Source organism: Brachyhypopomus gauderio, chromosome 5 (assembly GCF_052324685.1).
Source record: "Brachyhypopomus gauderio isolate BG-103 chromosome 5, BGAUD_0.2, whole genome shotgun sequence".
NCBI classification, from domain to species: Eukaryota; Metazoa; Chordata; class Actinopteri; order Gymnotiformes; family Hypopomidae; genus Brachyhypopomus; species Brachyhypopomus gauderio.
In genome coordinates, this window is record NC_135215.1 from 33672956 (window position 1) to 33687692 (window position 14737).

General features: G+C 41.6%; 1 protein-coding gene across 7 annotated transcripts in view; it reads right to left on the reverse strand.

Moving 5' to 3' along the window:
• The window catches only part of ptprz1a (protein tyrosine phosphatase receptor type Z1a), a 58561-nt gene that overhangs the window by 934 nt on the left and 42890 nt on the right, over window positions 1-14737 (reverse strand). For all 7 annotated transcript variants that reach the window (XM_077007315.1, XM_077007313.1, XM_077007314.1 and 4 more), the window contains 7 exons: window positions 3025-3171; window positions 2151-2244; window positions 1867-1940; window positions 1607-1735; window positions 1196-1348; window positions 654-796; window positions 41-176 (listed from right to left, as the gene is read on the reverse strand). In XM_077007315.1, coding sequence (XP_076863430.1) covers window positions 41-176; window positions 654-796; window positions 1196-1348; window positions 1607-1735; window positions 1867-1940; window positions 2151-2244; window positions 3025-3171 — 876 coding nt within the window. The remainder of the gene's footprint in view (window positions 1-40; window positions 177-653; window positions 797-1195; window positions 1349-1606; window positions 1736-1866; window positions 1941-2150; window positions 2245-3024; window positions 3172-14737) is intronic.

Below are 14737 nucleotides of genomic sequence, written 5' to 3' on the forward strand. Positions count from 1 at the left end.
CATTAATTCGGTTGCCTAACAGCACAAACAAAAGGCGCACTATGTCGGTGAAGATCCCGGGCCTCATGAGGTTGGTCATCTTGGCCACCAGGTAAACGTCCACGGAGCGCCGAGCTTCCAGCTGCAGCAGCAGGGTGTGGAGAGAGCAGAACGTGGCCGCCATAACACCCCCATAACTGGAGACAGGACGGGAACGTGGTCACGACAGGCAAGATTCAGAGCAACAGTCACAAACACACAATTATAGTTATTTGTTTGTTATATCTAATAATGTGAATCTTACATTTTAAAAATGACAGAATGTGTATACACTTTACTGACTACACTTTATAACAGTGAGGTAGTGATACATTTGCCCAACATATTTGACAGATTTATGGATTTTAGAGTGTTTTTTGTTTTATAGAAATTAAAGTAATATAACTTTAATTAAAACATATTGTTGGTAAATGTTCTTAGAGAGAACCCATTTAATTGATAGCACCCATAATTCTTAATAGAAATATTTAGTATAGGTGGGCAGGCACAGAATTAGTTATAGGTAAAACAAACAAACAAACAAGATCCATTTTGTGTCAAGGAGAATATGTTCCCTTTTTTTCTAGTCCATAATTTCATCACATGCCATATTAAAGGTGAAGATTAGTGCTTACTCATCGTGGACAACCATGGGTCCCTCCGCAGAGCTCCGCTCCCCCCGGACAATGTTGATCAGCTCAAAAGTGTTACTGATGGGGCTGTCTGGGTTGGGCCAGTGAGGGGCTCGGTAGTGCTTCACCTCCAGTACGTAGTCATCCTTAACATGGAGGAGGAGGAAGTAAGAGAGACGGAGAGTGGGAGAACATTTCACAACCTGTTTGGTGTGTGTGTGTGTGTGTGCGCGCATGCACGGGTCAGTAGAGTTACATGGGTGTGTGTGGTATGTCTACTGCAGTAATCCTAAATACAGATGGAGATGTGTTCGAGCTGTGAAAGGCAACAGATGTGTTCATCAGAGGCGTGGCCAGTCTTTACCAGGCTCTACTCTTTTAAGGAGCCGTGTGTTTCCAAATGAACTGCACAATTATTTGTTACAATTTGTGACAGAAATCTGCATATAACCTATAAATGCACATTATCCGAACAAACCCCAAACAAACCCGGGTGAGAGTACTAGAACCTCAGTAGCCTGTGGCTCTCTCATGGCATCTCAAACCTGAGTAGCTTCCAGGAGGTAATCCTGCACGATCAGCATATCCTCATTAGACAGGCACATATGCTCCTCCCTTGTTAAAGTAACGGTGAACATGTTATAGTGGATCGGCTGCTCTTTCCTGGGCCAGAAGGCCTCTTGTTCAGCTTCATCTGTCTGAGGGCACAGGATGAAGATAACGCCTAGTCATCACCACCATTTGTGTGCAAAACTGGACACGCTGTTGTATCTTTTCATCTTTTCACTTTTTAATTATTTATTGTATTATATCCTATAACTACTAAACACTCAGATCATTCAGATCCATGCACATATAAATAAAATGTAAAAAAAAAAATACAACAGATAATAGCACATTGGAAACAGTTTAACATGGAGGTTAATAAATGATTGCAGTAGGAACAGGCTACCCACCACACTGGTTGGATTAGGTAGTGAGACAATAACTTGGGCATTGTGGTCCCAAATCATCCTCCAGAAATCTTTTACTGTATTGGGCAAAGGATTCTGGGTAATGATGTATTCATTTTTCTGATGATAACCCTGGAACACAGCCCCACATTAACTTGAGTTAAGCACTTGAGTTCTTGAATGTACTTCAATTATTCTATTAACATTTGTATAATAAGAATTTCAAAATTATGCAAATTGCATAAAATGCATAAATGTCCCACCATAATATAAGAAGCGTTGATGTAGTCTGATGTGTCCTCTATTGATGTTGACAAACATACTCTTGATCTTTCCACTAAAAGAGAACAAATACCATCAGAATTGAATGTTTCTTCTATTATAGCCTTCGTTCACATGAAGAATGGTATAGAAAAGTGGTGGACTGGGGATGGAGAGCCAGTCAAGCTCATACTGGAATCATGGTGCAAACCATTGTCACAGTACAATCATCTTTGATTGTTTTGATTGTTGATCGTTTCAAAGTCCAAAGTTTTAGGAAACTCACCGGGTATCAAAGAGGAGCTTCTGTTCTTCTCCCTGTTGCACTCCTTCAGAGCAGATGAGTAATCACACTGCTTAGCACTGGACTGGCTTACCAGCTGCAAAACAATGGAGTACAAACATCACTGTAATCAAACACCACAACCGGGAAGAGCAACAATCACTGTAGTTAAACACCAAACCCGAGAAGAGCAACAATCACTAATCAAACACCACAACCGGGAAGAGCAACAATCACTGTAGTTAAACACCAAACCTGAGAAGAGCAACAATCACTAATCAAACACCACAACCGGGAAGAGCAACAATCACTAATCAAACACCACAACCGGGAAGAGCAACAACCACTAATCAAACACCATAACTGAAAAGAGCAACAATCACTGTAATCAAACACCACAACCAGGAAGAGCAACAATCACTGTAGTTAAACACCAAACCCGAGAAGAGCAACAATCATTAATCAAACACCATAACCGGGAAGAGCAACAACCACTAATCAAACACCATAACTGAAAAGAGCAACAATCACTAATCAAACACCACAACCAGGAAGAGCAACAATCACTGTAGTTAAACACCACAACAGGGAAGAGCAACAATCACTAATCAAACACCACAACTGGAAAGAGCAACAATCACTGTAATCAAACACCACAACCATGAAAGAGCAACAATCACTGTAATCAAACACCACAACCAGAAAGAGCAACAATCACTGTAATCAAACACCACAACCATGAACACAAAAATCATCTGTGTACACAAAAATAAAGGAAGCTTGCAAAGCAATCAGAGATCAACCCCCCCCCCCCCCCCCCCCCACACACACCCTTTATACATTCTATGTATTTGACTATTTGCATTTATCTTCTTACTTTGAACTGCTTTTCCATCCGTGTCCTGCAAGAAGGTCCAGTGGTCAGCAGGTCATTGACGTAACTATGGATACAGCTTGTGGGCACCTCAGTCTGCTTACTCATAATGGCTTCTACCAATGCATCATGAATGAATATGTACTGCTCCTGTGAATTCATTAACATACAGAAAATTTATAATAGACACTATGATTATGTTTAAATACTTTTGTATTGCAAATGAAACTTACCATTGTTCTCCTATTGTTGTTATCAATCATCATTATTATGTTGGCTTGCGAAGCAGCCAACATACTGTTCTCCCTATTCTTCTTATTCTTCTTCTTCTTATTATTATTATTCTATTCGAGTTTTCGGTAACTTTCACAGGTCGCAGTTTTTGAGCTAGAACCTTGAAAATTGGCAGGTTCACAGATCTCATATGGAAGAAGTGTGCTTGTGCTTTTGGGACATGTCGGACATACGGTGTCCTCAGGACAAGTCCTCAAAGTTGACTTTTTCCCATAGAGAATGAATGGCGGAATGTTCAGAAATATCCCCAGTTAGTGTGCTCTCATGAAAAATCTCCTGGATAAACAGCTGTAAATTCCTTCCACTTTCATCTAGAAGCTCCATTTAAATTTTAAATGAGAGAGAAATTTGTCCTTTCTGGCAGGCCAAAATATCTAATCATTTTATTAATTACTTTTAGAGTTATGAGCATTTGTTTGGCACTAGACACAGAAAACTGCCCCATTAACTCCCATGTTAATTTCTCAAAATCAGAACTGTCTTTTTCACAATTTGCCTCTGTGTTTAACTTGTCATAAATCAGACAATATTGGGTCAAACAACACATAAATTACACCAAAATGATCAGCCAGGGGTCCTCTCTCATACAATATCTTCGGTTAAGCGATACGTTAAATAGAGCCCGAACTACGACCGTTTGTTCGGAGGGTGCAAATCACATTAAACAAGGCGTCTACAGTGGCAGAGACCGTGTTTCAGTTAAGGGATTTTTCACAATTAGCCTGTTTTTAACTTGTCATAAATCAGAAAATATTGGGTCAAACAACACACAAATTACACGAAAATGATCAGCCAGGGGTCCTCTCTCATACAATATCTTCGGTTAAGCGATACGTTAAATAGAGCCCGAACTACGACCGTTTGTTCGGAGGGTGCAAATCACATTAAACAAGGCGTCTACAGTGGCAGAGACCGTGTTTCAGTTAAGGGATTTTTCACAATTTGCCTGTTTTTAACTTGTCATAAATCAGAAAATATTGGGTCAAACAACACACAAATTACACCAAAATGATCAGCCAGGGGTCCTCTCTCATACAATATCTTCGGTTAAGCGATACGTTAAATAGAGCCCGAACTACGACCGTTTGTTCGGAGGGTGCAAATCACATTAAACGAGGCTCCTCCACTCAGAGTGGTGTCAGTTATGTTGAATGTGTCTCCCCCTCCCCCTCACACACGTACGCACACACACATGCATCTCTCTCATACCCACTCCACACAGACACACACAGATGGAGCAGAGGAACAGATGGGGAAGATGGAGCAGAGGGGCAGATGGGGCAGGTAGAGCAGCAGGGCAGGTAGAGCAGCGGGGCAGATGGAGCAGACGGGCAGATGGGGCAGATAAAGCAGATGGGGCAGAAGGGCAGATGGATCAGAGGGGCAGATAGAGCAGATGGAGCACACACGCACGGAACCTCTTCTCTCCCTCAGTCCCTGCAGCAGTATTAACTGTATAACTGAACAACCACTCAATTTTAACTAACCCACAACCAATTACCCCTCAACAGTAATTGCCCCACCACAGGTAAATACCCCCTCAACAAAACATTCCACATCTAAACAAGCTTTTAACAGGAACTACACAGTAATCTTTATACCCATCAACAACAATAACCCCAACAGGTCAATAACCCCTCAATATCAACTACCCCACAGCCAATTACCCCTCAGCAGTAATTGCCCCAAACAGCTATATTACCTATTCACCGCAACAACACCATTAAACGAATAGCCTTCAACAATATCAAATACATCTGCATTAACTACCCCAATGGCAATAGCCCCTCAACAGTAATTGCCCCACCACAGGTAATTGCCCCTCAACAACAAATACAACATCTAAACAAGCTTTTAACAGGAACTACACAGAAATCTTTAAAGCTATCAACAACAATAACTCCAACAGGTCAATAACCCCTCAATGTCAACTACCCCACACCCAATTACCCCTCAACAGTTATTGCCCCACCACAGGTAAATACCCCCTCAACAAAACATTCCACATCTAAACAAGCTTTTAACAGGAGCTACACAGTAATCTTAATAGCCATCAACAACAATAACCCCAACAGGTCAATAACCCCTCAATGTCAACTACCCCACAGCCAATTACCCCTCAGCAGTAATTACCCCAAACACCTAAACTACTCCTTAACCGCAACATAATCTAACAATGATGACATTAAAACAACCTTTAACATTAGGCCATCAACATTCAAAACAGCGTTTCGACTGCTTTGCAAGCCAACATAAAGTTTGTTCACAAACTTTGCCTATCTAGTATTATATTGTACTTCTTCCATTCCGATTTTCGGTCATTTTCACAGGTCACAGTTTTTGAGCTAGAACCTTGAAAATTTGCAGGTTCGCAGATCTCATTGGTAAGAAGTGTGCTTGTGCTTTTGGGACATGTGGGACATACGGTGTCCTCAGGACAAGTCCTCAAAGTGGACATTACCCCCATAGGGAGTGAATGGCGGCCTGTTCAGAAATGTCCCCAGTTAGAATGTGCTGTCATGAAAAATCATCAAAAATCTCCTGGATAAACTGCTGTAAAATCCTAAAACGTTCACCTAGAAGCTCCATTTAAATTTTAAATGGGAGAGAAACTTGTCCTCTCTGGCATGCCGAGATATCTAATCATTTGATGAATTAGTTTTAGAGTTATGAGCATTTGTTTGGCACCAGACACAGAAAACTGCCCCATTGGCCCCCATATAAATGTATGAGAATCAGAATCAGCTTTGTTGAGATTTTTGTGTGTTTTTAACTTGCCATAAATCAGTCATTTTAGGGTCAAACCACACCAAAATATATCAAAATCATCAGCAAGGGGTCCTCTCTCACACAATCTCTTCGGTGAAGCGATAAGTTAAATGGGTCCCGAACTACGACCGTTTGTTCGGAGGGTGCAAATCACATAAAACAAGGCTTCCCCACACAGAGTGGCAGTTATTTTTGAATGTCTCTCCCCCTCCCCCACACACGCACACACACACACCTGCATCTCTCTCATACCCACTCCACACAGTCACACACATATACACCACACAGACACACACACATACATACATGCAGATGGGGCAGATGGAGTAGAGGGGGCAGATGGAGTAGAGGGGGCAGATGGAGCAGAGGGGGCAGATGAGGGTGAGGGGCAAATGGGGCAGATAGAGCAGATGGAGCAGAGGGGGAGATGGAGCAGAGGGGCAGATGGAGCAGAGGGGCAGATGGAGCAGAGGGGCTGATGGGGCAAAGGGGCAGATGGAGCAGAGGGGCAGAAGGAGCCGAGGGGGAGATGGAGCAGAGGGGCGAAGGGGCAGATGGAGCAGAGGGGCAGCTGGGGCAGAGGGGCGAAGGGGCAGATGGAGCAGAGGGGGCAGATAGAGCAGAGGGGCAGATGGAGCAGAGGGGTGAAGGGGCAGAGGGGCTGATGGGGCAGAGGGGCTGATGGGGCAAAGGGGCAGATGGAGCAGATGGGGCAGGGGGGCAGATGGAGCAGAGGGGCAGATGGGCAGCAGTGATAACATTTAAACAACCTTTAACATTATTTAACAGGTTTATCAACATTTAAACAACCTTCAACATTCTTTAGCAAGTTATCAACATTAAAACAACCTTTAACATCATTTAGCAGGTTATCAACATTTAAACAGCCTTCATCATCATTTAGCAAGATGTCAACATTAAAACAACATTTAACATTATTTAGCAGGTTATCAACATTTAATCAACCTTTAACATCATTTTAACATTAATAACATTAAAACAACCTTTTAACATTAGGTCATCAACATTCAAAACAGCCTTTTTAGCTGCTTTGTCAAGCCAACATAAAGTTTGTTCACGAACTTTGCCTTTCTAGTTATTATTATTCTATTCGAGTTTTCGGTAACTTTCACAGGTCGCAGTTTTTGAGCTAGAGCCTTGAAAATTGGCAGGTTCACAGATCTCATATGGAAGAAGTGTGCTTGTGCTTTTGGGACATATCGGACATACGGTGTCCTCAGGACAAGTCCTCAAAGTTGACTTTTTCCCATAGAGAATGAATGGCGGAATGTTCAGAACTGAACATTCCATAAGGGAAATCCCCACAGGCTCACACAACACACGCACGGAACCTCTTCTCTCCCTCAGTCCATGCAGCAGTATTAACTGTATAACTGAACAACCACTCAATTTTAACTAACCCACAACCAATTACCCCTCAACAGTAATTGCCCCATAACAGTAATTGCCCCACCACAAATAAATACCCCCTCAAAAAAAAAACAAAAAAAAAAAACAAGCTTTTACCTGGAACTACACAATAATCTTAATACACATCAACAACAATAACCCCAACAGGTCAATAACCCCTCAATATCAACTACCCCACAGCCAATTACCCCTCAGCAGTAATTGCCCCAAACAGCTAAGTTACCTCTTAACTTTAACAACCCCATTAAACGAATAGCCTTCAACAATATCAAATACATCAGCATTAACTACCCCAATGGCAATAGCCCCTCAACAGTAATTGCCCCACCACAGGTAATTGCCCCTCAACAACAAATACAACATCTAAACAAGCTTTTAACAGGAACTACACATAAATCTTTAAAGCTATCAACAACAATAACCCCAACAGGTCAATAACCCCTCAATGCCAACTACCCCACAGCCAATTGCCCTTCAACAGTAATTGCCCCACCACAGGTAAATACCCCCTCAACAAAACATTCCACATCTAAACAAGCTTTTAACAGGAACTACACAGTAATCTTAATACCCATCAACAACAATAACCCCAACAGGTCAATAACCCCTCAATATCAACTACCCCACAGCCAATTACCCCTCAACAGTAATTGCCCCACTACAGGTAATTGCCCCTCAACAACAAATACAACATCTAAACAAGCTTTTAACAGGAACTACACAGAAATCGTTAAAGCTATCAACAACAATAACCCCAACAGGTCAATAACCCCTCAATATCAACTACCCCACAGCCAATTGCCCCTCAGCAGTAATTGCCCCAAACAGCTAAGTTACCTCTTAACTTTAACAACCCCATTAAACGAATAGCCTTCAACAATATCAAATACATCTGCATTAACTAACCCAATGGCAATAGCCCCTCAACAGTAATTGCCCCACCACAGGTAATTGCCCCTCAACAACAAATACAACATCTAAACAAGCTTTTAACAGGAACTACACAGAAATCTTTAAAGCTATCAACAACAATAACCCCAACAGGTCAATAACCCCTCAATGTCAACTACCCCACAGCCAATTACCGCTCAACAGTAATTGCCCCACCACAGGTAAATACCCCCTCAACAAAACATTCCACATCTAAACAAGCTTTTAACAGGAACTACACAGTATTCTTTATACCCATCAACAACAATAACCCCAACAGGTCAATAACCCCTCAATATCAACTACCCCACAGCCAATTACCCCTCAGCAGTAATTGCCCCAAACAGCTATATTACCTATTAACCGCAACAACACCATTAAACTAATAGCCTTCAACAATAACAAATACATCTGCATTAACTACCCCAATGGCAATAGCCCCTCAACAGTAATTGCCCCACCACAGGTAAATACCCCCTCAACAAAACATTCCACATCTAAACAAGCTTTTAACAGGAACTACACAGAAATCGTTAAAGCTATCAACAACAATAACCCCAACAGGTCAATAACCCCTCAATATCAACTACCCCACAGCCAATTGCCCCTCAGCAGTAATTGCCCCAAACAGCTAAGTTACCTCTTAACTTTAACAACCCCATTAAACGAATAGCCTTCAACAATATCAAATACATCTGCATTAACTACCCCAATGGCAATAGCCCCTCAACAGTAATTGCCCCACCACAGGTAATTGCCCCTCAACAACAAATACAACATCTAAACAAGCTTTTAACAGGAACTACACAGAAATCTTTAAAGCTATCAACAACAATAACCCCAACAGGTCAATAACCCCTCAATGTCAACTACCCCACAGCCAATTACCGCTCAACAGTAATTGCCCCACCACAGGTAAATACCCCCTCAACAAAACATTCCACATCTAAACAAGCTTTTAACAGGAACTACACAGAAATCGTTAAAGCTATCAACAACAATAACCCCAACCGGTCAATAACCCCTCAATGTCAACTACCCCACAGCCAATTACCCCTCAGCAGTAATTGCCCCAAACAGCTATATTACCTATTAACCGCAACAACACCATTAAACTAATAGCCTTCAACAATAACAAATACATCTGCATTAACTACCCCAATGGCAATAGCCCCTCAACAGTAATTGCCCCACCACAGGTAAATACCCCCTCAACAAAACATTCCACATCTAAACAAGCTTTTAACAGGAAGTACACAGTAATCTTAATACCCATCAACAACAATAACCGCAACAGGTCAATAACCCCTCAATGTCAACTACCCCACAGCCAATTACCACTCAGCAGTAATTGACCCAAACAGCTAAATCACCTCTTAACATTAACAAACCCATTAAACTAACAGCCTTCAACAATATCCAATACATCTGCAATAACTACCCCAATGGCAATTTTACTACCCCACAACCAATTGCCCCTCAACAGTAATTGCCCCACCACAGGTAAATACCCCCTCAACAAAACATTCCACATCTAAACAAGCTTTTAACAGGAACTACACAGAAATCGTTAAAGCTATCAACAACAATAACCCCAACAGGTCAATAACCCCTCAATATCAACTACCCCACAGCCAATTGCCCCTCAGCAGTAATTGCCCCAAACAGCTAAGTTACCTCTTAACTTTAACAACCCCATTAAACGAATAGCCTTCAACAATATCAAATACATCTGCATTAACTACCCCAATGGCAATAGCCCCTCAACAGTAATTGCCCCACCACAGGTAATTGCCCCTCAACAACAAATACAACATCTAAACAAGCTTTTAACAGGAACTACACAGAAATCTTTAAAGCTATCAACAACAATAACCCCAACAGGTCAATAACCCCTCAATGTCAACTACCCCACAGCCAATTACCGCTCAACAGTAATTGCCCCACCACAGGTAAATACCCCCTCAACAAAACATTCCACATCTAAACAAGCTTTTAACAGGAACTACACAGAAATCGTTAAAGCTATCAACAACAATAACCCCAACCGGTCAATAACCCCTCAATGTCAACTACCCCACAGCCAATTACCCCTCAGCAGTAATTGCCCCAAACAGCTATATTACCTATTAACCGCAACAACACCATTAAACTAATAGCCTTCAACAATAACAAATACATCTGCATTAACTACCCCAATGGCAATAGCCCCTCAACAGTAATTGCCCCACCACAGGTAAATACCCCCTCAACAAAACATTCCACATCTAAACAAGCTTTTAACAGGAAGTACACAGTAATCTTAATACCCATCAACAACAATAACCGCAACAGGTCAATAACCCCTCAATGTCAACTACCCCACAGCCAATTACCACTCAGCAGTAATTGACCCAAACAGCTAAATCACCTCTTAACATTAACAAACCCATTAAACTAACAGCCTTCAACAATATCCAATACATCTGCAATAACTACCCCAATGGCAATTTTACTACCCCACAACCAATTGCCCCTCAACAGTAATTGCCCCACCACAGGTAAATACCCCCTCAACAAAACATTCCACATCTAAACAAGCTTTTAACAGGAACTACACAGAAATCGTTAAAGCTATCAACAACAATAACCCCAACAGGTCAATAACCCCTCAATATCAACTACCCCACAGCCAATTGCCCCTCAGCAGTAATTGCCCCAAACAGCTAAGTTACCTCTTAACTTTAACAACCCCATTAAACGAATAGCCTTCAACAATATCAAATACATCTGCATTAACTACCCCAATGGCAATAGCCCCTCAACAGTAATTGCCCCACCACAGGTAATTGCCCCTTAACAACAAATACAACATCTAAACAAGCTTTTAACAGGAACTACACAGAAATCTTTAAAGCTATCAACAACAATAACCCCAACAGGTCAATAACCCCTCAATGTCAACTACCCCACAGCCAATTACCGCTCAACAGTAATTGCCCCACCACAGGTAAATACCCCCTCAACAAAACATTCCACATCTAAACAAGCTTTTAACAGGAACTACACAGAAATCGTTAAAGCTATCAACAACAATAACCCCAACCGGTCAATAACCCCTCAATGTCAACTACCCCACAGCCAATTACCCCTCAGCAGTAATTGCCCCAAACAGCTATATTACCTATTAACCGCAACAACACCATTAAACTAATAGCCTTCAACAATAACAAATACATCTGCATTAACTACCCCAATGGCAATAGCCCCTCAACAGTAATTGCCCCACCACAGGTAAATACCCCCTCAACAAAACATTCCACATCTAAACAAGCTTTTAACAGGAAGTACACAGTAATCTTAATACCCATCAACAACAATAACCGCAACAGGTCAATAACCCCTCAATGTCAACTACCCCACAGCCAATTACCACTCAGCAGTAATTGACCCAAACAGCTAAATCACCTCTTAACATTAACAAACCCATTAAACTAACAGCCTTCAACAATATCCAATACATCTGCAATAACTACCCCAATGGCAATTTTACTACCCCACAACCAATTGCCCCTCAACAGTAATTGCCCCACCACAGGTAAATACCCCCTCAACAAAACATTCCACATCTAAACAAGCTTTTAACAGGAACTACACAGAAATCGTTAAAGCTATCAACAACAATAACCCCAACAGGTCAATAACCCCTCAATATCAACTACCCCACAGCCAATTGCCCCTCAGCAGTAATTGCCCCAAACAGCTAAGTTACCTCTTAACTTTAACAACCCCATTAAACGAATAGCCTTCAACAATATCAAATACATCTGCATTAACTACCCCAATGGCAATAGCCCCTCAACAGTAATTGCCCCACCACAGGTAATTGCCCCTCAACAACAAATACAACATCTAAACAAGCTTTTAACAGGAACTACACAGAAATCTTTAAAGCTATCAACAACAATAACCCCAACAGGTCAATAACCCCTCAATGTCAACTACCCCACAGCCAATTACCGCTCAACAGTAATTGCCCCACCACAGGTAAATACCCCCTCAACAAAACATTCCACATCTAAACAAGCTTTTAACAGGAACTACACAGAAATCGTTAAAGCTATCAACAACAATAACCCCAACCGGTCAATAACCCCTCAATGTCAACTACCCCACAGCCAATTACCCCTCAGCAGTAATTGCCCCAAACAGCTATATTACCTATTAACCGCAACAACACCATTAAACTAATAGCCTTCAACAATAACAAATACATCTGCATTAACTACCCCAATGGCAATAGCCCCTCAACAGTAATTGCCCCACCACAGGTAAATACCCCCTCAACAAAACATTCCACATCTAAACAAGCTTTTAACAGGAAGTACACAGTAATCTTAATACCCATCAACAACAATAACCGCAACAGGTCAATAACCCCTCAATGTCAACTACCCCACAGCCAATTACCACTCAGCAGTAATTGACCCAAACAGCTAAATCACCTCTTAACATTAACAAACCCATTAAACTAACAGCCTTCAACAATATCCAATACATCTGCAATAACTACCCCAATGGCAATTTTACTACCCCACAACCAATTGCCCCTCAACAGTAATTGCCCCACCACAGGTAAATACCCCCTCAACAAAACATTCCACATCTAAACAAGCTTTTAACAGGAACTACACAGAAATCGTTAAAGCTATCAACAACAATAACCCCAACAGGTCAATAACCCCTCAATATCAACTACCCCACAGCCAATTGCCCCTCAGCAGTAATTGCCCCAAACAGCTAAGTTACCTCTTAACTTTAACAACCCCATTAAACGAATAGCCTTCAACAATATCAAATACATCTGCATTAACTACCCCAATGGCAATAGCCCCTCAACAGTAATTGCCCCACCACAGGTAATTGCCCCTTAACAACAAATACAACATCTAAACAAGCTTTTAACAGGAACTACACAGAAATCTTTAAAGCTATCAACAACAATAACCCCAACAGGTCAATAACCCCTCAATGTCAACTACCCCACAGCCAATTACCGCTCAACAGTAATTGCCCCACCACAGGTAAATACCCCCTCAACAAAACATTCCACATCTAAACAAGCTTTTAACAGGAACTACACAGAAATCGTTAAAGCTATCAACAACAATAACCCCAACCGGTCAATAACCCCTCAATGTCAACTACCCCACAGCCAATTACCCCTCAGCAGTAATTGCCCCAAACAGCTATATTACCTATTAACCGCAACAACACCATTAAACTAATAGCCTTCAACAATAACAAATACATCTGCATTAACTACCCCAATGGCAATAGCCCCTCAACAGTAATTGCCCCACCACAGGTAAATACCCCCTCAACAAAACATTCCACATCTAAACAAGCTTTTAACAGGAAGTACACAGTAATCTTAATACCCATCAACAACAATAACCGCAACAGGTCAATAACCCCTCAATGTCAACTACCCCACAGCCAATTACCACTCAGCAGTAATTGACCCAAACAGCTAAATCACCTCTTAACATTAACAAACCCATTAAACTAACAGCCTTCAACAATATCCAATACATCTGCAATAACTACCCCAATGGCAATTTTACTACCCCACAACCAATTGCCCCTCAACAGTAATTGCCCCACCACAGGTAAATACCCCCTCAACAAAACATTCCACATCTAAACAAGCTTTTAACAGGAACTACACAGTAATCTTAATACCCATCAACAACAATAACCCCAACAGGTCAATAACCCCTCAATATTAACTACCCCACAGCCAATTACCCCTCAGCAGTAATTGCCCCAATCTGCTAAACTACCTCTTAACCGCAACAACCCCATTAAACGAATAGCCTTCAACAATATCAAATACATCTGCATTAACTACCCCAATGGCAATAGCCCTTCAACAGTAATTGCCCCACCACAGGTAATTGCCCCTCAACAACAAATACAACATCTAAAAACGCTTTTAACAGGAACTACACAGAAATCTTTAAAGCTATCAACAGCAATAACCCCAACAGGTCAATAACCCCTCAATGTCAACTACCCCACAGCCAATTACCCCTCAACAGTTATTGCCCCACCACAGGTAAATACCCCCTCAACAAAACATTCCACATCTAAACAAGCTTTTAACAGGAACTACACAGTAATCTTAATACCCATCAACAACAATAACCCCAACAGGTCAATAACCCCTCAATATTAACTACCCCACAGCCAATTACCCCTCAGCAATAATTACCCCAACAGCTAAACTACCCCTCAACTGCAACTACCC